Source organism: Heterodontus francisci, chromosome 29 (assembly GCF_036365525.1).
Source record: "Heterodontus francisci isolate sHetFra1 chromosome 29, sHetFra1.hap1, whole genome shotgun sequence".
Classification (NCBI taxonomy): Eukaryota; Metazoa; Chordata; class Chondrichthyes; order Heterodontiformes; family Heterodontidae; genus Heterodontus; species Heterodontus francisci.
The window spans coordinates 6,207,951-6,233,149 of NC_090399.1; the positions used below are offsets into that span (position 1 = coordinate 6,207,951).

The 25,199-nt window shown below is 46.9% G+C and overlaps 1 protein-coding gene across 1 annotated transcript in view; it reads right to left on the reverse strand.

Annotated features, from left to right (window-relative positions):
* Positions 1 to 1,828: 1,828 nt before the first annotated feature.
* Positions 1,829 to 25,199, reverse strand: part of LOC137346093 (nuclear factor 7, brain-like) — a 33,273-nt gene continuing 9,902 nt past the window's right edge. Inside the window, exon 7 of the mRNA XM_068009391.1 lies at positions 1,829 to 4,438. Coding sequence (XP_067865492.1) covers positions 3,852 to 4,438 — 587 coding nt within the window. The 3' untranslated portion in view covers positions 1,829 to 3,851. The remainder of the gene's footprint in view (positions 4,439 to 25,199) is intronic.

A 25,199-nucleotide genomic window follows, 5' to 3' on the forward strand; every position in this document is an offset into this window, starting at 1 on the left:
ACTCCTGTCTATGACACCTTCCACCACCTGCATGCTCCTAAGTGCATCCAGTTGCCGCTCCAACCGATCCATGCGGTCTGTGAGGAGCTGCAACTTGGTACACTTCCTGCAGATGTAGTCGCCCGGAACGCTGGAAGCGTCATGGACTTCCCACATCTCACAGGTGAAGCACCTCACCCCTCTAACTGTCATTTCTAGCACTAATTAGTTAATTAATGTAAAATAAATAAATACTTATTAAATCCTTACTAAATTATGATACACTTAACTATGTGGTCCCTCGTGCTAGATTTCTACAATAAATACTAAATGCTAACCAAATACAGTAATCTCCTCCCTCTGGTTTAGTTACTCTACTTATTAGTTAGTTAATTAGTGATTTAATCAATTTTTATCAGTTTTATTTTCAAATTCGGTACGGATTCCCTACCAGCCAATCAGGTCACAGCTTGCATCATTCAGTCAAATAACTAAGGCCCTGCTATTTTCCAATTGAGAATGGACCAGTTGAGCGACCATTGGTGGGAGAGTGCTGGGGAGGGGGTGGGGCGGGATGGTTGCATGTAGGAGGTCATGTGATAGAACCTCCAGGAATATGCCCAATCAGTTGGAAACTCCTGGATATGAGAGAACCATCTGAGCATGCTCACTCTAAACATCAGCATCGATTGCTCCCCAGGGCAGTGCTTACAGTGTGTTTGGGGGATCTGGTTGTCAGCTGAGGTCCCTCTCAATTGGAAGAAGAGGGGTAAGGGAAGGTTCGTGTGGAGCATGAGCACCAGCATGGGCCAGTTGGGCCAAATGGCCTATTTCTGGGCAGCAAAATTTGATGAATATTGCTGTAAGAATCAGAAACAGTCCATTCCTGCAGTATTGAGAGACAAGAAAGCCTGCGGTGAACAAGAGCAGTTCCTTTTGTTCAAACCAGCAATGAATTCCTTGCGGTACACTCAGTACCTTTGGTGGCCACCACGAGGGTCAGTGGCTTCGTGGCTTGGCCAAGAGAGAGGCCGTAGACATAGACTATGTACTTGGTGAAAGGCCTCAGGCCTGAGATGGTCGTGGCCCCAGTCACCGTGAGGTTCTGCACATCCTCAGAACCCTGAACTCCATACCACAGAAGTAAGGAGTCAAAAGGCCTTCTCCGCACTCCAGGACAGTCCGAGAGAGTCCGTGGCGTTAAAGACAGAGAGGTTGCCCAGTTTGATCAGTCGACTCGGTTTGATTTTGACTTGGTCGATTGAAGCTGAAAGCAGAATAGGTGCGAGGATTTACAACTGAGTGTGGGCCAGACAGGGAACACAGAGAAACATGCAGAAAAGCAACATTTGAACCAGTACTGTTGTGAATCTCCCTCTAAGGCACATCTCCAGCAATTGGCAGTTGTTTTAATTCCCTTCAGGTCTTTGACCCAACACGAAAACTCTGAGTCTAACACTGCTGCACCCAGGAGATAGAATGGGCCTACATTCTCAGGAGTTTAGACGAATGAGAGGTGATCGCATTGAAATGTATAAAATTCTTAGTGGGTTTGACAGGGTAGCTGCTGAGAGGCTGTTTCCCCGGGCTGGGGAGTCTAGAACTAGGGGACATAGTCTCAGAATAAGGGGTCGGCCATTTCAGACTGAGATGAGGAGAAATTTCTTCACTTGAAAGATTGTGAATCCTTGGACTTCTCTACCCCAGAGGGCTGTGAATGCTCCATCGCTGTGTATATTCAGGATGCATATCGATAGATTTTCGGAATTAAGTGGTTTGAGGATAGGGGAGTTGAGGTAGAATATTAGCCATGATCTTATTGAATGGTGGAATTGGCTGGAGGGGCCGAATGGGCTTCTGCTTCTATCCTCTACATTCTAACCCAAGTGTCACTCACTCTAAAACTGGAAGGGTATCCAGAAATATGATCTGAGAAAGGATAATAACCGTTGCCAATGTTAAATCACAGGAAGACTTATGGAACTCTTGGGATACCCCTAAATCCTGGGATACCCCTAAATCCCAGAATAACTATAGTTCTCATTATTAATTAAAAAATCCTCGTTGTAATACTGAAACCATTGAGAAATGTTAGAAAGCTTTTTTCAAATTGCAGGACCTTAAACAAATTTTTATTTCCTTAATGGACCAAAATGTTTGCCTTTTTCAACAAAACTGAGATCTCAGATTCACAATGTAATCCCCTCATGAACTGATGTGCTGCTATTACACCAGAAAAAAACCCTGCTATCTGTTGCTTCATCTCAAAGGCCATCATCAGGGAGGTGGTGGCTTGTTGGTAATGTCACTGGACTAGTAATTCAGAGGCCCAGGCTAATGCTGTGGGAATATGGGTTCAAATCCCACCACGGCAGATGGTGAAATTTGAAATCAATTAATAAATCAGGAATTAAAAAAGCCAGTCTTATAGTGACCATGAAACCATTGTTGATCGTTGTAAAATGAAATCTGCCATCTATACCTGGTCTGGCTGGCATGTGACTCCAGACCCACAGCAATGTGGTTGACTCTTAACTGCCCCCTGAAATGGCCGAACAAGCCACTTAGTTTGAGGACAATTAGGGACAGGCAACAAATGCTGGCCTTACCAGTGACACCCACATCCCATGAATGAATAAAAAAAGAATTCTGTCTGAGAACTGTAAAGGACAGAGATTGAAACCGGCTGACAATAATCCAGTTGCTCCCATGCAGGTCAGAGCCTTTGGAAAGGCGACAATTGGTTGCTAATGTTGATTGGGGTTTATTAATTGAGAAAAAGTGGAATTGTTGATGAGGTTTACAAGGATAGATTAAGCAGCTCAACAATATAAACACTGACAGCTACAAAGCATCATTAGGAAATGCTCCAGATGGTATAGAAGGGGAGAGTCGAAACGATGTTTAGTAAATGCCATCACCCAGCTCTGCACAGTAAATCCACCCAATCATCTGCTGAAGCCTTCAGTCCTCATTCTTTATTCACTAGGTGGCAATCACTAGAGGATATCAACTATCATGTATTTATTCCAAGGTTTAGCTTGTGGCTTGCTCCGTTTCTAATCATGATCTTTGCTTTCTCTGCTTTTTGCTTTATTCCGTAGAGTTAACGGATTTTAATTCTGTTCCTTATTTTAAGGGTTTGATCATTGTGTTGAGTTTCCTTGGCTTCCTATCACAGCTCATATGCTGGTTGACCTTCTGTCTGTTTATTCCACTATCGGACACACAACTCTACATGTTGTCTCACCAGTGCTTAGATAAATGTCAGTAATACTTCGGAGAACTTTGTGTTTGTGGTGTTTAATAAAGCAGTGAATTGCCTTTTGAAGAAAGTGCTGCTTCTATTGTCTAGTTTAATAACAGCGCTTGTCAGCAGAGGTGTTTCACTGATTCATCTCAAACACGGCCATGTAGCGCCACCTTCCGCCTGTGGAGCAACATTACAGGCAGGAAGGTCACCGGGTTCCTGCAGTTTAGTTTAGTTTAGAGATACAACACTGAAACAGGCCCTTCGGCCCACTGAGTCTGTGCCGACCATCAACCACCCATTTATATTAATCTTACACTAATCCCATATTCCTACCACATCCCCACCTGTACCTATATTTCCCTACCACCTACCTATACTAGGGGCAATTCATAACGGCCAATTTACCTATCAACCTGCAAGTCTTTTGGCTTGTGGGAGGAAACCGGAGAAAACCCACAGCTCATTTTACCCAGTCAGTTCTGTCTACAATTCAGCTTCTATTTGTTTCTTCATTCCCCCTCCTTCTTTCCCCAGTTAATATTAAACTGAAAATATCTGGTCATTTCTCATACAGCATTTCTACTTCATTGTGGAGCAAACTTCCCTCCTCCTTATTCTGTCATTGCAACAGGCAGGCGGGAGGAAGGGGAGGGGAGGAATCAGTGACTTTTAAACTGCAGATTCTCAGCGGTGCGGAGTTTTTCCCGTTGATATTTGATCCTGGATTGAAGATGGGAAAGATTCTCTGAGTGAAAGTGTGGGTGAAAGTGTGGAGATGGGACATGTTGTCTGCATTGTAAAATGACACCTGTCCGCCCTCATAGTCCAGGTAAACCCCGATCTTCCGGGGATTCACACTCTGGGTGAGGCGGGTCGGTACGGGGGAGGTGAGGGCAACATAAATTCCGTTATACAGCTGCACAGTCCAGTATCCAGTCTCAGGTTTTGGGTCGATTATTCCTTTCCTGTTTGCAGAATCGCGGATCACTCCCAGCCACCACCAAGTCTTGTTCCTCACCTCCACCTCCCAATAATGTCTCCCTGATGTGAATCCCTTCGATCCCAGGACACATTCCCAGAAATCAAACCTCTCCGGGATGTTTGGGAGCGGCTGCAGTTTGTCTCCGGGTCTCACACTGGTCCGGTCCTTAGACAGGATGAGCCGGGGATGCGCTGTGTTCAGATCCAGAGTCAGAGAGGCTGGAGCTGGGGGAAAGTTAAAATAACACAGTCAGTGATTTAGAGAGGAGGGGGAGGGCGGGATTGAGGATACAGGGCAGGAGAGGAGGGAGAGTGAGGAGGAGGGGAGTGAGGGGCAGGAAGAGGATATAGGAGAGACAGCGAGGGGAGAGTGAGAGGGAGGGAGAAGAGAGGGTACAGGAGGGGGAGGACAGAGAGAGGGAAGTATTTGGAGCAGATCAAAAGGATAAGAGATAGGGAAGTGTTGCGCAGAGAGGGAGGGGAGAGAGAGAGGGGGCAGCAGGGGAAGGTGGTGAATGGAGAATGCACCAGTTTCTGGTGACTGACAGTGAACTGCCAAGCTTTGTTTGAAATTTAAAACAGGCAGCTTGACTCTGATTGATCAAGGCATTGCCCTGAGGAACGAACCAGCGAATGGCTGTCAATTATTTTGTTGAAACAGGCGTTTTGAATGTACAGTTCTTTCTGTTGCATTCTCCATGGCAACACCTTCACCAGAGTCCACTTGCCAACCAATCAGCACTCTCTTCTCATACAGTATAAATTTGTTGAGAGTGAAGGGGAGCGGAAGATAGAGAGGGCGAGGGGAGAGAGAGGGCGAGGGCGGAGAGAGGAGGAGGGCGAAAAGAGGAAGTCTTTGGGGCAGATCGAGGGGTCGGAGAGCGAGGGGGCAGAAGGGGAGGTTGAGAGTGAAGGAGAGGAAGGTAGAGGGCGAGGGGAGAGAGAGAGGGAAGTGTTTGGGGCAGATCGAGAGGGGAGAGAGAGAGGAGGAGGATGCAGAGAGGGAAGTGTTTGGGCAGAGAGGGAGGGGAGAGAAAGAGGGTGCAGCAGGGGAAGGTTTAGAGTGAGAGGCAGAGAGAGAGAGAGAGAGAGAGGGGAGGAGAGAGGGTTCAGGATGGTGAGGGGGATGGGAAGAGAGAGAGAGGACAAAGAGGAGAAGTGCACAGTTTGGGAGGTAGGAGTGAGAGTGGGAAGGGGCAGGGAGGGATTAGGGTTAGGGGAAGAGAGAGTTCAGGAAGGGGAGATAGGAGAGAATGTGGAACGGAGAGAAGGGGAGAGGAGAGCGCACGAGTAGCTGGAGGAGGGGAGAAACAACGGGAGGGGGCAAGGATGGGAGAGAGCATGAGGGGGGAGGGAGGAGAGAATGCGGAACAGAGAGTGAAGAGAGAGGAGAAAAAGAAAAACTTGCAACGACCAACAGACATCAAAAAGTGCTTTACAGCCAATGACATTTTTTTTTTGAAGTGTAGTCACTGTTGTAATGTAGAACCTGGCAGCCAGTCTGCACACAGCAAGATCCCACAGACAGCAATGTGATAATGATCATCTGATTTTGTGATATTGATTGAGGGATAAATATTGTCCAGGACACCGGGGAGAAATCTCCTGCTGTTCTTCAAAATAGTGTCGTGGGATATTTTACATCCACCCGAGCTAGCAGATAGGGCCTCGGTTTAACATCTCATCTGAAAGACAGCACCTCCGACAGTGCAGCACTCCCTCAGTACTGGACTGGAGTGTCAGCCTTGAGAGAGGGAGAGCAGGATGGGTAAGGGTGAGAGAGAGGTTGGGATGGGGAGGCGTGAGAGGAAGAGTGTGAAAGGGTCACGTTGAAGCAGGGAGATGACTGGAGAGAGGGAGGTGTTATGACTAAGGTAGGAGTAATGCACTGTTAATTCACTCCTACTAGTCCACAGGTCAGAGCAGATGAATAAAGTTTCCCGCCTATTGAAGAATAGCCAAATTAACCACTGTATTTTTACCCCAGAATAAAGCACTCCAAACCAGGTGTCTTTAAACAACAAAATTAACTACTTATTAGAAAAGAAATAATAGGTTTTAACTACTAAGGAGATATATATGAAAAAAAACTCCTGATTTCCTTAACCCTCATGCACACACATGTACGTTCAAAAAGAAACCGGTTAACTGAGGAAAAGGATTTTTGGTTTACAGCTGTTTCTTAGGAATTGAAAGAATAATAAAAATCATTGTTTATCATGTTCTGGTAGGGTGTTTTCAGTCTGGTGAGGTGTCCCAGAGTTGAATAGTTGGAGGCCACTCAAAGTCTCTCCAGGCGAGGTTGAAGAACAGTCTGTGATGGGTAGGCATTAATGTCAATTTAACCGCAACAGACATCATATAGGTCTTCCATCATGGGTGTAGCAACAGTTCTGCTTGGGTTTTGAAGCAGCCGGCTAGCAATAGAAGAATTGTTCAGATTTCAGGATTTCTTAGCACACAGGAGGCAGCAAGAATCTCACTGGATGCAGGAATTCTTCAGAGACCAGAGGCAACAGGAATCTGCTACCTTTCTCAAATGCAGGGTTCCTTTTCAAGAGATGCAAGTCTCCTTTACAGAGAAGTAACACTTTTCTGGGTCTTTTCTCTCTTGCTCCAGGCAGGTCAAAGCAAAGATTTCAAATGCCTGCCCTTTGTCCACTTCACTGACCTTTTAAAGGATCCAAGGTGAAAAAAACCTTCCTGAACATGGTCACATGTCCAGACACAGCGTCTCTTGCTGGTTCAAAAAACTGCTCTGAGGAAACTCTGTGGTTTCCTTGAAATTGCTGGCTTTCCTGTGCTTGTAAAAGTTCAAGTTCCTTTCAAAGCACCCATAAAGTTCAATTCGTGTTATGAACTTCCTTTCAAAACATTGCAGGAATTCCAATTATTTACAGTTGTCTTTCACAGAGCAAAATCCTTTTCTCAGTTTTTTTTAAAAACACACAGAATTCTAAGTTCTGAGTACAGATATAAAACCTTTGTAACATAGGGTTGTAGGAGGAGGTCATTGAGAGGGAGTGGGGGAATGTGGGAGAGGGAGGGACCAGAGCAAGCAGGAGGGTGAGGGGAGGAGAGGGAAAGATTGGGGGAGTGAAGAGTGCGGGATGGGAGAGAGGGCAAGAGAGGAGGGTGACAGTGAGAGGGGTATGGGAGAAAGGGAGCTGGAATGGGAGAGATAGAGAGAGAGAGAGAACGAACAGGAGGGGGAGAGAGAGTGGGAGGGTGTGGGGAGATAGAGAGAGAGAGAAGGAGGGAGTAGAGACAGTTGGAGGGTGAGGGAGAGAGAGAGGGAGGATGAGGGAAGAGAGCAGGTCAGAGGGTAGAGAGACAGAAAGCGAGAGTGCGGGGGTAGAGAGTGTGGATGGATGTGGGGAGGGAGAGAGCAGGAGGGGGAGCGAAAGCAGGAGAGAGAGAGTGTGGGAGGGTGAAGGAAGAGAGAGGGAGAGAAAGAGAGAGTAGGACGGGGGGTAGAGAGAGGGAGAGAGAGAGAGCAGTGGGGGAGAGATCAAGAGGGGAGGGTGAGACCGAGTGAGAGGGGGTGGGGAGAAAGTGAGCTGGAATGGGAGAGAGCGCAGGTGGGGGGGGGAAGAGATATGGAGAGAGAGTGGGGGGGTGGTGGTTTGAGATTGAGTAGGGAGGGGGAGAGAGTGGGGAAGGGGGGGGAAGAGGGAGAGCTGGAGGGGGAGAGTATGAGAGAGGGGGACGGTGAGGGACAGAGAGAGTGGGAGTGTGAGGGGAGAGAGAGTGAGCGAGAGACTGGGAGGATGAGGAGAGAGAGCAGGGCAGAGGTTAGAGAGACAGAAAGCAAGAGTGCGGGGGTAGAGAGAGTGGAAGGACGTGGGGGGAGAGAGAGCAGGAGGTGGAAAGGGAGTGGGAGGGTGAGAGGAGAGAGAGCAGGAGGGGGAGAGAAAGCAGGAGAGAGTTTGGGAGGGTGAAGGAAGAGAGAGAGAAAGAGAGAATAGGGGGAAGAGAGATCAAGAGGGGAAGGTGAGACAGAGAGGGGGTGGGGAGAAAAAGAGCTGCAATTGGAGACAGAGCAAGTGCGGGGAGAGGGAGAGAGACAGCAGGAATGGAGGGGGAGGGAGAGAGAGTGGGGGAGAGTATGAGAGAGAGTGGGATGGTGGAGAGAGAGAGAGCGAGCAGTGGGAGAGAGCAGCTGGAGAGGGTTGGAGGGTGAGTGTAAAGAGAAAGTGAGAAAGAACAGGATGGGGATGGAGAGAGCGAGAGCAGGGCAGAGGGTAGAGAGACAGAGAGCAAGAAAGAGGGGAGAGAGAGAGTTGGAGGGTGAGATGAGAGAGTAGGACCGGGGATAGAGAGACAAAGAGAGCAGAGGAGGAGAGAGTGTGAAGGGGAGGGATCAGAGAACTGGACAGGGAGAAGAGAGAGAGCTGGTGAGGGAGAGAGGGAGGGGATGGGGAAAGAAAAAGAGCTGGAGGGGTAGGAAAGGTGTGAGAGGGAGGGTAGAGAGTGCTGGAAGGGGAGAGGAGATAGACCAGATGGTATTGAGAGGGAGTGCATAGGGGAGTGGAGGGAGAGTGTGGGAGGGGGAGGAATGAGGGGGGAGAGAGTGTGAGAGGAAAGCAGGCGGAGGGAATGAGTGAGGGAGAGAGCGGGGGGGGGTAAGAGAGAGCAGGAGGGGAGGCAGAGATGGAGAGCAGGAGGGTGAGAGAGAGAAAGTAGGAAGGGGAGAGAGAGAGCAGGAGGGGGCGATATAGAGAGCAGGAGAGGGGAGACAGAGAGTAGGGGGGCGGGGGAGAGAGAGAGCAGTAGGGGGAGACAGAGATAGAGAGCAGGAAGGGGAGAGAGCAGGAGGGAGAGAGAGAGAGAGTGGGAGGGAAGAGAGAGCAGTAGGGGGAGAGAGAGAGAGAGCAGGAAGGAGAGGGAGAGCAGGAGAGGAAGAGAGTGAGGGAGAGAGCAAAGGGGTAGAGAGAGCAGGAGGGGGACAGAGTGATGGAGAGCAAGAGGGGTAGAGAGATGGAGGGTGAGGATGGAGAGATTGGGAGAGCGAGGTGAGAGAGAGCAGGAGGGAGGGAGTGAGTGAGAGAGCAGGACGGGAAGAGAGAATGAGAAAGAGCAGGGGGAGACAGAGATGGAGAGCAAAGGGGGAGAGAGAATGAGAGAGAGTTCCAAAGAGAGAGCAGGAGGGGAAGAGAGAGTGAGAGAGTAGGAGGGAGGGGGAGTGTGAAAGAGCAGGAGGGGGAGAGAGAGAGAGTGAACGGGGGGGGGGGGGGGTGGAGACAGTGAGCAGGAGGGGAAAGAGTATCAGAGAGAGCAGGCGGTGGAGGGAGAGTGAGAGAGTAGGAGGGAGGGGGAGTGTGAAAGAGCAGGAGGGGGAGAGAGAGAGTGAACGGGGGGGAGGGGGAGAAAATGAGCAGGAGGGAGAGGGATAGAGAGAGAGAGCAGGAGTGGGGGAAGAGAATGAACGAGAGCAGGAGTGGGGGGGATGGGAGAGTGAGAGAGCAAGAAGGGGAGACAGAGTGAGGGAGAGCAGGAGGGGAGACAGAGAGTATGAGGGAGAGGGAGTGCAAGAGGGAGAATGAGAGCAGGTAAGGGAGAGAGTGAGAGCAAGAGGGGATTAGACTGAGGGAGTGCGGGGGCAGAGAGTCAGAGAGCAGGAGAGGGAGAGAATGAGACTGGGTGTGGGAGGGGGAGAGAGAGAGAAAAAGAGGGGAGACAGAGAGCGCGAACAGGTCAGGGAGAGAGTGAGAGAGCAGGAGTGGGGGAGAGAGTGGGAGAGAGCAGGAATGTGTGGGAGAACAGGAGGGAGAAAGTGTGAGGGAGAGCAGGAGGAGGAGAGATTGTGAGAGCAGCAGGAGGGGAAGTGTGAGAGGGAGAGTGGGGGGAGAGAGTCAGAGAGAGAGCAGGACGGGCAGAGAGAACAGGAGGGGAAGAGAGAGAGAGAGAGAGAGCAGGAGGGGGAGACAGAGTGAGGGAGAGCAGGAGGAGAGAGTCAGAAAGAGCAGGACAAGGAGAGAATGAGACACAGGGCAGGAGGGAGAGAGAAAGAGAAAGCAGGAGTGGGAGAGAGCAGGAGAGCGTGACAGAAAGCAGGAGGGGACACAGAGAGAGTGTAGGTCGGGGAGAAAGAGAATGCGGGTGGGGGAGGGGAGAGAGCACGTTGGAGAGAGGTGGGGATGGACAGGAAAGGGGACGGGGAACAGGAGAGTAGGATGGAAGGGGGGAGAGTGGGAGAGAGCAGGAGAGGCAGGGAAGATAACTGGAGGGGGAGTGGCAGAGAGGGGGAGGGGAGTGTTGGAGGGGGTGAAGGAGAGCAAGAAGGGAAGAGGGGGTGAAAGAGAGTGGGTGGGGGAGGGGAGTGAGAGTGAGAGAGTGAGGGGGAGAGTGCAGAATGAAGTGAGAGAGGGGGAAGGCCGAGCAGGAGGCGGAGGGGAGAGAGGGAGGGGGGGGTGAAAGAGAGTGGGTGGGGGAGAGCAGAAATGGAGATGTTGAAGGGGGAGAGAGAAGGGGAGGGGAGAGAGGGAGAGGTGGGAGGGAAGAAGAGAGATTGTGAAGGGGAGGGAGAGGTGGGATGGGGAGAAAGAGAGAGTGTGTGAAGGGGAGCGGAGCGAGGGAGAGGTGGGAGAGGGACAATTGTGACACCCAGCAGCGGACAGGGGTATTGTGGAGCCGAGAGAAACACTGGGATGGATTTTATCAGCCCTCTGGGATGCGCTGGGAGGTGGCGGAAGGCAGTGGGTGAAGTGCCCGTCATTTTCCCACGGCCATGCTATCTTGCAGCAGCGGGGAAGGTAGCGGTTGGCCCTATTGCCCAGAACCCATTTGAGCCGCTTCCCTCCTCCCCTGTCATTTAGCCAGTGGTGTGGAGACACTCCCCTGTGTGGAGAGATGACCAGGGAAACCCTGGTGACCTCCCAGCAGGCTCCGGGTGGGGGTGGGGCCTTCATTCTCGAACAGTTTTTGTCCCACGGAGGGGCCTTCTCCAACAATGGCCACCCCCGTGGCATTGGTGCCCCTGACATCACCAACCTTCCTCCCTCCTGCCTCCACATTGAAAGCAGCAAAATAAATGTGTTCACCTTTTCACTGCCGCCCACATCCATGTCCAGAAAACCGGAGGATCAGGGATTGAGTCTCAGGAGGTTCCAATTTCTGGACAGAGTCCTAAACCAGCACCAACATTATCACATGGAGGGGGCCTATCACCTATTTTAGACGACAGCGCTGACCCCCACTTCAAAAAATCCCAACCCAATTATGCATCGGACTAAAATCCTGGAATCTTACAGTACAGAACGAGACCATTCAGCCTGTGCCAGCTTTTTGGAAGAGCTGTCCATTTCAGTCCCACACCATAGCCTCAGGAACATAGGAGCAGGAGTAGGCCATTCAGCCCATTGGGCCTGCCCCGCCATTCAATGTGATCATGGCTGATCATCCACTTCAATGCCTTTTCCCACTCTATCCCCACATCCCTTTATGTCATTGGTATTTAGAAATCTGTCAATCTCTGCTTTAAACATACTCAATGACCTCTGGGTAGGGAATTCCAAAGATTCACAACCCTCGGAGCAAAGAATTTTCCCCTCCTCTCTGTCTTAAGTGGCTTCCCCTTATTTTGAAATTGTGTCCCCTCGTTCTGGACTCCCCAACCAGGGGAAACATCTTCCATGCATCTACCCTGTCTATCTCTTAAGTATTTTGCCATTTCAATGAGATCACCTCTCATTCTTGGAAACTCTGGAGAATACAGGTCCAGTTTCACCAATCTCTCTTCACAGGGCAGTCCCGCCATCCCAGGAACAAGTCCTGTGAACCTTTGTTGCACTCCCTCTATGGCAATAATATCCATCCGAAGGTAAGGGAACCAAAACTGCCAGAGTACTCCAGGTACGGTGTCACCAAGGTTCTATACAATTGAAGCAGGACTTCACTACTGCTGTACTCAAATTCTCTTCAGATAAAGGCTAACATATATTTAGCCTTCCTATTGCTTGCTGCACCTGCATGTTAGCTTTAAGTGACTGATGTGCAAAGACACCCCCGTCCCTTTGTACAGCTACACTTTCTAATCTCTTCGCATCTAAGAAATACTCTGCACATCTATTCTCCTCATATTTTTCCATGTTATTTTCCATCTGCCATGTTCTTGCCCACAAACTAAATCTGTCCAAATCCCTTTAAAGCCACTTTGCATCTTCCTGACAACACACATTCCCACCTAGTTGAGTAATCCGTGAAATGGGAAATATTACATTTGGTCCCCACATCCAAATCATTGATATGTGTTGTGAACAGCTGGGGCCCAAGTACTGATCCTTGCGGTACCCCACAAGTCGCAGCCTGCCAACACGAGAATGATCCATTTATTCTTACTCTGTTTTCTGCCTGTTAACCAATCCTTGATCCATGCCAGTATATTTACGTCCTATCCCATGGGCTTTAATTTTGTTAAATAATCTCCTGTGGAGCATTTATCAAAAGCCTGCTGAAAATCCAAGTATACTATGTCCACCGACTCCCCTTTATCAATTCTGTTAGTAACATCCTCAAAAAACTCCAACAGTTCGTCAAACATAATTCCCCATTAATGAATCCATATGGACTATGCCCAATCAGATCATTATTATCCAAGTGTCCATTTATCATATCTTTTGGAATAGATTCTAGCATTTTCCCTACTACTGATTTAAGGCCAACAGGTCTGTAGTTCCCTGTTTTCTCTCTCTCTGCCTTCTTAAATAGTGGGGTGACATTTGCTTCCTTCCAATCTGCGGGAACCATTCCAGAATCTATAGAATTTTGGAAGATGATCACCAATGCATCCACTATCTGCATAGCTACCTCTTTCAACACTCTGGGATGTAGAATATCAGATCCTGGGGACTTATCAACCTTCAGCCCCATTAATTTCTCCAGTACAACCTTCTCACTAATACTAATTTCAAATTGTCATTTGGTAGTACAGAACTTGAGTATTGCTGAAAATAGAGACATTTTGTCAAAGCTTTTTGTCTTGCACTCATCAGGACAACTCGCAAGAATACCAATGTAAGGGAAAACAACTTTATACTGTAGGACAAGAGAGTGCTGATTGGTTGGCAAGTGGACTTTGTTGGAGGCATTGCCATGGAGAATGCACCAGTTTATGGTGACTGACATTTAACTGCCAAGCTTTGTTTGAAATTTAAACCGGGCAGCTTGAGTCTGATTGGTCAAGCCATTGCCCTGAGTAATGAACCAGCAAATGGCTGTCACTTATTTTGTTTAGCTGACACAGGCGTTTTGTGTGTACAGTTCTTTCTGTTGCATTCTCCATGGTAACACCTACCATCAGAGTACACTTGCCAACCAATCAGCACTCTCTTCTGAAAGTATCAAAATACATGGGGAGGTGTTGTCACTGCGCTGACAACGCAGAGTATTGCTGTGGGGTCCATGGGTTCAAATCCCACTGTAACAGAAACTGAAATTTGAATTCAATGATTAAAAATCTGGAATTTAAAACCTCATAGTGATTAGGTTCAATCATTGGAAACCATTGTCGATTGCTGTAAAAACCCATCTGGTTCGCGAATGGTCTTTAGAGAAGGAAATTTGCTGTCCTGGTCTGGCCTACATGTGTCTCCAAACCTACAGCAATGCTCTTACATGTTCTCTGAACACTGCCACTCAGTTGTATCTAATTGCTATGAAGTCAACAAGGAATGAAACCAGACAGACCACCCAGTGTGGCCCAAGGCACTGGAAACAGCAATGGCAAACCCAGCCCTGTCGACCCTGCAAAGTCCTCTTTGCTAACATCTGGGAGCTTCTGCCAAAGTAGGGAGAACTGTCCCACTGACATAGCCATACTCACTGAATCATACCTTACATGCTGCCATCACCCACTGGCAGGACAGACCCAGCAGAGGTGGCGATACAGTAGGGAGGGAGTTGCCCTGCGAGTACTCAACATCAGCTCCAGATCCCATGAAGTCTCATGGCATCAGGTCAAATGTGGGCAAGGTAACCTCCTGCTGATTACCACCCACCACCACTGCCCCCTCAGCTGATGAATCTATGTTGAACAACAATGAGGGTGGCAAGAGTGCAGACTGCAATTTGGTGGTTGGGGCCTTCAATGTCCATCACCAAGCGTGGCTCAGTAGCACCACTGCTGACCAAGTCGTAAAGGAGAAAGCTGCTGGACTGGGTCTGTGGCAGGTGGTGAGGGAACCAACAAGAGGGAAAAATATACTTGACCTTGTCCTCATCAATCAGCCGGCAGTAGCTGCAACCTGTCCATGACAGTATTGATAGGAGTGACCACCGCACAATCCCTGTCCAGACAAAGTCACATCGTTACATTGGGGATCCCCTCCACAGTGTTGTGTGGTAGCGCCACAGTGCTAAATGGGATAGATTTCGAACAGATCTTGTAATGCAAAATTAGGCATCCATTAGCTATTGTGGGCCATCAGCAGCAGAATTGTACTCAACCACAATCTGTACCCTCATGGCCCGGTATATCCCCCAATCCACCATTACCCCATCAAGCTGGGGGACCAACCCTGGTTCAGTGAAGAGTGCAGGAGGGCATGCCAAGAGCAGCACCAGGCATACCTCAAAATGAGGTGTCAACCTGGTGAAGCTATAACCCAGGATTACTTGCATGCCAGCAGCTTACTTGCGTAAGCAACATGCGATAGACAGAGTTAAGCGATCCCATAACCAATGGATCAGATTTAAGCTCTGCAGCCCTGCCACTTCCAGTCGTGAATGATGGCGGACAATTAGCTAACAGGATGAGGTAGCTCCACAAATATTCCTATCCTCAATGATGGAGGAGCCCAGCACATCAGTGCAAAAGATAAGGCTGAAGCATAGCATTTGCAACAATCTTCAGCCAGAAGTGCCGAGTCGATGATCCATCTCGGCCTCCTCTTGAAGCCTCCAGCATCACAGATGCCAGTCTTCAGCCAGTTTGATTCACTCCAAATGATATCAAAAAACGACTGCAGGCACTGGATACTGCAAAAGCTACGGGCCCTGACAACATTCCGGCAATAGTACTGAAGACCTGTGCTCCAAAACTAGCCGAGCCCCTAGCCAAGCTATTCCAGTACAGCTACAACACTGGCATCTACCCGGCAATGTGGAAATTTGCCCAGCTATGTCCTGTACACAAAAAGCAGGACAAACCCAACCTGGCCAATTACCGTCCCATCATCAATCATCAGTGAAGTGATGGAAGGTGTCTTCAACAGTGCTATGAAGTGGCACTTACTTGGCAATAACCTGCTCAGTGAAACTCAGTTTGGGTTCCGCCAGAGCCTCTCAGCTCCTGACCTCATTGCAGCCTTGGTTCAAACATGGACAAAAGTTCTGAACTCGAGGTGAGGGGAGAGTGACTGTCCTTGACATCAAGGCAGCATTTGACCGAGTATGGCATCAAGGAGCCCTAGAAAACTGGAGTCAATGGGAATCAGGGAAAACACCCCGCTGGTTGGAGTCTTACCTAGCGCAAAGGAAGATGGTTGTGGTTGTTTGAGGTCAATCATTTGAGCTCCAGGACATCACTGCAGGCGTTCCTTAGGGTAGTGTCGTAAGCATCTTCAGCTGCTTCATCAATGACCTTCCTTCAATCATAAGGTCAGAAGTGGGGATGTTCACTGATGCTTGAACAATGTTCAGCACCATTCATGACTTCCTCAGACAATGAAGCATTCTGTGTGGAAATGCAGCAAGACCTGTCTTGGGCTGAAAAGTGGCAAGTAACATTCTTGCCACACAAGTGCCAGGTAATGACCATCTTCAACAAGAGAGAATCTAACCATTTCCCCTTGACATTCAACGGGATTACGATCGCTGAATCCCCCACCAGCAGCATCCCGGGGCTTACCATTGACCAGAAACAGAACTGGAGTAGCCATATAAATATCGTGCCTACAAGAGCAAATCAGAAGCGAGGAATCCTGTGGCGAGTAACTCACCTCTTGACTCCCCAAAGCCTGTCCACCATCTACAAGGCACAAATCAGGAGCGTGATGGAATATTCTCCACATGCCTGGATGGGTGCAGGTCCAACAACACTCAAGAAGCTCGAAACCATCAAGGGCAAAGCAGCCCGCTTGATTGGCACCCCATCCACAAATATTCACTCTCTCCACCACAGTGGCAGCAGTGTGTACCACTTACAAGATGCACTGCAGCAACACACCAAGGCTCATTAGACCGTACCTTCCAAACCCGCTACCCCTACCACCAAGAAGGACAAGGGCAGCAGATACATGTGAATACCACCACCTGCAAGTTCCCCTCTAAGCCACACACCATCCTGATTTGGAACTATATCACCGTTCCTTCACTGTCGCTGGGTCAAAATCCTAACAGCACAGTAGGTGTACCTACCCCACATAAACTGCAGCAGTTCAAGAATGCTGCTCACCACCACCTTCTCAAGGGCAATTAGGAATGGGAATAAATGCTGGCCCAGCCAGCAATGCCCACATCCCAGGAATGAAAAAAAAAGTTGCTGCCTTCCCTTACATCGGTATTCTTTTGAATTGTCCTGATGAGTGCAAGACAAAAAACTCAGCAACACTCAAATCTAATTTCCTTCGGTTCCTCTGGATTTCTAATTTTGGGAGATTTCTTGGATCTTCCTCAGTGAAAACAGATACAAAGTGATTGTTTAGCTTCTCTGCCATTTCTCTATTCCCCATTATAAATTCTCCTGACTCTGCCTATAATGGATCCACATTTATCTTAGACAAACGTTTCCTTTTTACGTACTGACAGAAGCACTTACAGTACGTTCTGTTCTTTGCTAGTTTACATTCATATTCTATTCTCCCTTTCTTTATCAGTTTCTTGGTCTTCCTTTGCTGTATTCTAAAATCCCAATCCTCAGGGTTACTACTATTTCTGGTAACTTTGTAGGCCTTGTCTTTTAATCTTATACAATCCTTAACTTCCCGTTAGCCATGGTTGACTGACTTTTCTTCTGGGGTTTATGTGCCTTGAAGGAATGTATAGTTGCTGGAAACTATGCAATAATTCATTACTTTCCATTGACTATGTACTGTCATACCTTTTAATGTATTTTCCCAATCCACCTCAGCCAATTTACCCCTCATACCTTCATAATTGCCTTTGTTCAAATTTAACACCCTGGTTTCAGATTGAACTACCTCACTTTCAAATATAATGTCAAATTTTCTCATGGTCACTCATCGCTAAATGTTCTTTGACAAGATGATTTTGACAACATGGACTTTAGCAAGGTAGGCTGGTCCAGAAGGTTCGAACACATGGGATCCAGGGTGAGCTAGCAAATTGGATACAAAATTGGCTTGGTGATAGGAGGCAGAGGGTGGTAGTGGAGGGTTGTTTTTCAGATTGGAGGCCGGTGACCAGTGGTGTGCCGCAGGGATCGGTGCTGGGCCCTCTGTTGTTTGTCATATGTATTAATGACTTGGATGTGAATGTAGGGGGCATGATTAGTAAGTTTTCAGATGACACCAAAATTGGTGGTATAGTGGACAGTGAAGAAGGTTGTCTAAGGTTACAACAGGATGTAGATAAACTGGGAAAGTGGGCAAGGGATTGGCAAATGGAATTTGACGCAGACAAGTGCGAAGTGATGCATTTTGGGAAGTTAAACCAGGGCAGGACATATACAGTGAATGGCAGGGCCCTGGGGAGTGTTGTTGAGCAGAGAGACCTTGGGGTACAAGCACATAGTTCCCTGAAAGTGGCAACACAGGTAGACAGGGTGGTGAAGAAGGCATACGGCATGCTTGCCTTCATCGGCCAAGGCATTGAGTACAAGAGTTGGGATGTCATGTTATGGTTGTGCATAACATTGGTTAGGCCACATTTGGAGTACTGTGTGCAGTTCTGGTCACTGCACCACAGGGAAAAAAAGATGTGATTAAGCTAGAGAGGGTGCAGAAAAGATTCACAAGGATGTTGCCTGGTTTGGAGGGCTTGAGTTATAAAGAGAGATTGGATAGGCTGGGACTGTTTTCCCTGGAGTGAAGAAGGCTGAGTGGGGACATGATAGAGGTATATAAAATTATGAGAGGCATAGATAGGGTAGATAGCCAGAGTCTGTTTCCCATAGTAGGGGTGACTAAAACTAGAGGGCATAGACTTAAGGTGAGAGGGAGGAGGTTTAAAGGGGATCAAAGGGGTACATTTTTCACACAAATAATAGTGGGTATCTGGAATGAGCTGCCAGAGGAGGTGGTGGAGGCAGGAACAGTAGCAACATTTAAGAGGGATCTGGACAAGTACTTGAATGAGCAAGGCATAGAGGGATATGGAATTAATGCAGGCAAATATAGATACGCATTATGGTCAGCATGGACGCGGTGGGCCGAAGGGCCTGTTTCTATGCTGTACGACTGTATGACTCTATTGTAAATTAACCCTTCCTCATTGCATAATTCTGGATCTAAAATCGCCTGTGCTCCCATCGGTCCCTCAACATACTGCTCTAGAAAACCATCCCTAACACACGCTAGAAACTCGTCCTCCGCAGCATTAGTACTCATTTGGTTTACCCAGTCTATATGCAGATTGATGTCATCCATAATTAACTGTATTACTCATGCTACATGCTTCTCTACTCTCCTGATTAATACCATGCCCCACACTACCACTACTGTTTGGTGGCCTATAAGCAACTCCTACCAATGCTTCCTGCCCCTTGCTGTTTCTTATCTCCACCCAAACAGATTCCACCTTTTGTTCTTCCGATATGAGATCCTGCCTTACAAATGTACTAATCCCATCCCTTAATAGTGCAACACCACCTCACTTTCGTTTTTGTCTGTCCTTCCTAAATGTTGAATATCCTTGAATATTCAGTTCCCTGTCTTGGTCATCCTGTAGTCACGTTTCCGTAATGACAATTAGATCATACCCATTTACCTCTATTTGTGCCATTAAATTATCAACCTTGTTGCGAATACTGCTTGCATTGAGGTAGACTGCCCTTAACCTTGTCTTCTTGACATTATTCTGCATTCTAAGCCTAGTTGATGTTCGCCTTTGTTTCACCTGCCTTCTAATGTCGCTTGCGACTTTTCCTCCTGTTACCAGTTTTAATTCCTTCCAATTTGCGCTACCCCTCAGGTTCCCACCCCCCTGAAAAGCTTGTTTAAACCCTCCCCAACAGCACTACCAAATCTCCCTGTTTTGTACAGGTCTCATCTGCCTCAAAACCAGTCCCAATGCCTCATAAATCTGATGTCCTCCCTCCTACACCAATTCTCCAGCCACATGTTCAACTGATCAATCCTCCAGCTCCTGTGCTCACAAGCACGGGAGTAATCCTGAGGTCCTGCTTTTTAATTTCCTTCCTAACTCCCGAAAATATTCTTTCAGGATATCATCCCTCTTCCTGCCTACATCATTGATAACAATGTGGACCACGACCTCTGGTTGTTCACCCTCCCCTTCAGGATGTCCTGCAGCCGCTCCATGACATCTTTGACCCTGGCATCAGGGAGGCAACACGCCATCCTTGGGTCACGTTTACTGCCGCAGAAACTCCTGTCTGATCCCCTGACTATCGAATCCACTATCACTATTGCTCTTCCATTTTTTATCCTCCCCTCCTGTGCAGCTGAACCACCGATGGTGCCACAGACTTCACGCTGACTGCTGTCCCCTGAGGAACCATCGCACTCACCAGTATCCAAAATGGAAAACTGATAAGCAAGCAAGATAGAATCAGGGGACTCCTGCACTGCCTGGTTCTCACCCATTCCCTCTCTGCCTTCATGCTCCTAACCTGCAGTGTGACCACCTCCCTGAACATACTCTCCACGTAGTCCTCCGCCTCGTAGATGTACAAACGTGACTCCAGCTGCTGCTCGAGTTCTGATACCTGGAGTCGAAGCTTCTGCAGCCGGTGACACTTCCTGCAGATGTGTTCGTCTAGGACATGTGGTGCATCCATGACTTCCCACATACCACAAGATGTACATTCCAATTGGTGAGTTGACCTGTCATACTGTAACATTAAAAACTATTTCTTACAATTAGAATAAGTAGAATAACTTACCAGTTACTCACCAGTCCGCTTCTTCCCCTGTACTAAAGAGTGAGTCAGCTACTGGAAGCTGAAAAAAAGGTAGAAAAAGAAAGCAAGGAGCCCCTCCCTCACCAAACTCCCTCACTCACTCACCACACTCCCATTTTACACTCTGTGCACTCAAAGCAGCACTCAGTGTAGACGAAGCACCACTGAGGAAGCCCTGCTTTTATACTTTCTGAAAAACAACTGCTTCAAGCTTCTGAAAACCAGTTTAAGCCAGCTCCTAAGTAACTAGCTGCAGCTGCTCCCAGAGAGTTTGTATACCCTTGTTTTAAGGCTGGAATAAAACTTAATTTCTCTTAACTTGGAGTAATTTTTAGTTAGCTGAAAAATAGAAGGAAAAACTAGACTTTTGATAGAAATTAACTGTTAAAACACCTTCTCACCAGACTTACCAGACTCAGCAGCTCTCAGTGCAGACTTTTTTGCCCGGAATCCTGTATGTTAGTCCACTTGGAGAACATGTTCAATTCTCTTTTGAAAGTTCCTATGGAATCTGTTTTCACCACATTTTCAGGCAGTGCATTCCAGATCATAACCACAGTCTGTGAGAAACAATTTTCCTCATTTCCCCTCTCGTTCTTTTGCTAATTATTTTAAATCAATGGCCTCTAGTTACAGACACACTTGTCAGAGGAAACAGATTATCCTGATCAACTCCATAAAACCCACATCATTTAACTACCTCCATTAAATCTCTCTTTAAACTTCTGCGTTCTAAGGAGGACAATCCCAGCTTTTCCAATCTCTCCACACAACTGAAATTCCTCATCCGTGCTGTTATTCTGGAAAATCTCCTCTGTATCCTCTCCAATGACTTGACATCGTTCCTAAAGTGTGGGGTCCAGAATTTCACAAAATACTTCATCTGAGGCCTATTTGAAATGTTTGTTGGTGCCAGACACTGCAGCCTGAAATTGGTCCTTTTTACACCTGTACATTGGCACAACGAGGAGCAGTTTCTCTGTCTAATTTCCTAACCCAGAAAATGCCTAGGAATCAGTGGCAGAAGCTCTAATGTGACTTGGAGACACAGGGGAAGAAATTCGTCCTGGGCGGTTGTGCGATACAGACAATACTGAAGTAACAGCTCAACACACCCTGCTCAATATTTGTTTCCATTAACTTCAATGGAAATTATTATTGGCTGCAATGTAAAATGGGAAACTGATTTCCGATCTGATTTTACCATATGTGTTACCACCCAGACTAATTCTACTGTTCTCTGGGGGCGTGAGCCACACATCACTAATCAGTGCTGTTCATGTGGGGAGAGGGGGAAAGTACCAACAGCTGGAGAAAAGGAGGAATAGAAAGAAAAAAGGTAAAAAGAAAATAAAGATGGTGGTGGGAGGGGGAACTGCTGCAGAAAGGAAGAGAGATCGAAAAAATTAACTGAGGGAAACTAAATTAAAAACCTCAGCAGATGAATTGGGAAAGACAGGAAGCAGCATGTATTGCTGAAAATAGAGACATGTTGTCAAATTAACTGAGGGAAACGAAATTAAAAACCTCAGCAGATGAATTGGGAAAGACAGGAAGCAGCATGTATTGCTGAAAATAGAGACATGTTGTCAAATTAACTGAGGGAAACGAAATTAAAAACCTCAGCAGATGAATTGGGAAAGACAGGAAGCAGCATGTATTGCTGAAAATAGAGACATCTTGCACTCATCAGGATAATCCACAAAAATACCAATGTAAGGGAAAACGACGACTTTATACTGCATGAGAAGAGAGAGTGCTGATTGGTTGGCAAGTGAACTGTGATTGGTAGAGGTGTTGCCATAGAGAATGCACCAGTTTATGGTGACTGACAGTGAACTGCCAAGCTTTGTTTGAAATTTAAACAAGGCAGCTTGACTCTGATTGGTCAAGGCATTGTCCTGAAGAATGAACCAGCAAATGGCTGTCACTTATTTTGTTTGGCTGAAACAAGTGTAATGTGTGTACATGTTTTTTTCTGTCGGCAAAGAACAGGGCCCTATGTATTAATATATGGAGCTTACAAATGCGCCACACTGCCATTCCAACTGACAATCTTAAATTGGTTGTCAGCATAATTCTTAGCACACTGACAATTATTTAGCAAATGTTGTCCAATTGCAGAATCACATCTTATATTGGACACTGTGTTTTGAGTTTTGCAAGCACAGATGGGTACAGCCTGTACCTTGCCCGTTTTTTTACAGCGGAAGGGACATAGTGTTTGATACGATCAGCCAGTCTTTGGGACGTACGGCCTATATACCTAGCATCACAGTGGCATTGAAATTCATATATCAGATTATTCATTTGTGTGATAGGCAGGATGTCTTTTTGGCTTGACTTGGGTGCATTCTCCATGGCAACACCTCGAGCTATCACAGTTCACTTGCCAACCAATCAGCACTCTCTTCTCATACAGCATTCTGTTTGTGGCAAATGCCACACGTGTTGCTACTGCATAGTAGCAGCGTGAAACAGCTAACTTCACCTGTTGCTCAGATTTTTGAGATACATTACCCTTCCAGGGTAATTTGAGGTAGATTGGGTACTTTTCAAGGTCGACAAAGTTTGCGTGAAATACAGCGAGACAACATGTCTCTATTTTCAGCAATACTGAAGTCTGTACTACCAAATGACTATTTATACACCATGTGGTCGAGACAATTTTCCTAACACTCTTCGATTGATCACAATCAGCAGTACAATTCCAGATTGAATAGGACAGCAAGGGTCTGGTTCACCCTGAGACAGTGGACAAGGAGGGGATGGAGTTGGTGACAATGGAGCAGAGTTGTTTGCAATTTCTGAAGCCAATGGTTTAATTCTTCCTGATGTTTAACTGCAAGAAATTTGACTCCCCCATAACTGGCTACCAGATAAACTGGCAGTGGAAGGGTCAAGAGAAGTCATGGAGAGGTCGAGCTGGGTCTCAGTGGTGTACATCTGCAAACTGACCCTCTTTTTGTGGATGAGGTTACCAAGTGGCAGCATGTAGATCAGTAAGAGAAGACCAAGAATAAATAATTGGGAGACTCCTGGGGTAGGGTGCAGGGGCAGGAAGTGAAAGCATTGCTGGCGTTAGTCTAGCCAAAATCGAATAGACAAATATGGAACCAAGTAAAGACAGTCCAACTGAGTAGGACAATTGAGGAGAGACATTGGAGGAGAATGCTGGTGTTGACCATGTCAATGGGTGCAGAGAGGTCCAGGAGGATGAGGGATAATGCACTATACTCACTGTCATAGAACATGTCATTTGTGACCTTTATTCGGGTCACTTTGGGGTTGTGACAGGGATGAAAATGTGTTTGATGTGGTACAAACATCCAGGTTGAGGGAAAATGGACATGGATTTCAAAAGTGACAGTATGCTGAAAGACATTGTCGAAGAAAGTAAGGTTGGAGAACAAGTGCAAGGACAGAGGGATTGAGGGTGAGGGTTTTTGAGTTGGGGTTAATGACAGTGGATCTGAAAAGAAGTTGGATAGGACGTGAGGAGAGGGAACCATTTACAATGTGAGCCAGCATAGAGGACTTGGAGAAGTTGGGTGGACAGTGGTTTAATGGGAAGGGGGCTGGTGCAGCATAGAACAGGCGATCAATTCGCGACCGCCTGTTTTCCAACCTACGTCCAGTTTTATAGACACAGTGTTTCTCAGCAGGGCAGTGCAGTCCTAATGGCCGAGGAATCCAGGAGTTCAGGAAATCAAATTAAGGTAGAGTTTCAGCCATTGAAAAGAGCAGAGGTAAAAACACAGAACAAGCAGGGTCGAGCTTGGGCAATATTCTCTGTGCAGGTAGATTTAACATGTAGCTTGTACTTGTAGATTGAACTGTACTCACTGTCCGGGGCAGGGAGCTTAAACAGTGGAAGAGAGGAGGCTGGTCCTCCATTCTGCTTCCATTGGCACCCTATCTTCTGACTGGTTACTTGCCCCATGGATATGTAAAATAAAGAGAAGAAATTAACATGAGAATTAAAATAATGATAGGAAACATTGAACTGAGTTTTGATGTTTTATCCAGTAGGAATATTGGTGAAAAATATCAGAACAGAGATAAATGTGAATTTAAGGAATGAAGTAAGAACTGTAAATAACTCAAAGCAGTTCAGAGAAAGTGGGTGAGAGTCTAGGTTGAAGTGAGTGATGATGGGATTAGTGTTCCTGTGTGAAGCTGCTTTCAAAGGTGATGTGATGACTTTCTAGCGTAGTTCTAGACTCAGGTTTAAGCAGCTGTTTTCAAAGGCCACAATGAAATTACTGTTGGGAATAAAATATTTCACAGATAAACAAGAGTCCAGCAGAAGAGATGTGTTGGAAATAAATACACTGCAATTACACCTGAAGGAGAAACTTATGCTCCTGACAAACGTCTCACAGTACTTCACACAATGTATTACGATTGAAATGTATTTTCTGTTGTGATATAAAGCAGGTTCACTAATGTCCTTCAAGGAAGGAAATCTGCAATCCTTTAATAAAAGCAAAATACTGCGGATGCTGGAAATCTGAAACAAAAACAAGAAATGCTGGATTCACTCAGCAGGTCTGGCAGCATCTGTGGAAAGAGAAGCAGAGTTAACGTTTCGGGTCAGTGACCCTTCTTCGGAACTGACAAATATTAGAAAAGTCACAGATTATAAACAAGTGAGGTGGGGGTTGGGCAAGAGATAACAAAGGAGAAGGTGCAGATTGGACCAGGCCACATAGCTGACCAAAAGGTCACGGAGCAAAGGCAAACAATATGTTAATGGTGTGTTGAAAGACAAAGCATTAGTACAGATTAGGTGTGAATATACTGAATATTGAACATCAGCAAGTGCAAACCTGAAGAAAAACAACCTGAAAAAAAAAAGTGGGTAAGCAAACTGAACAAACTAAGATGAAATGAAATAAATGCAAAAAAAGATTGTAAAAAATGTAAAAAGGAATGCAAAAA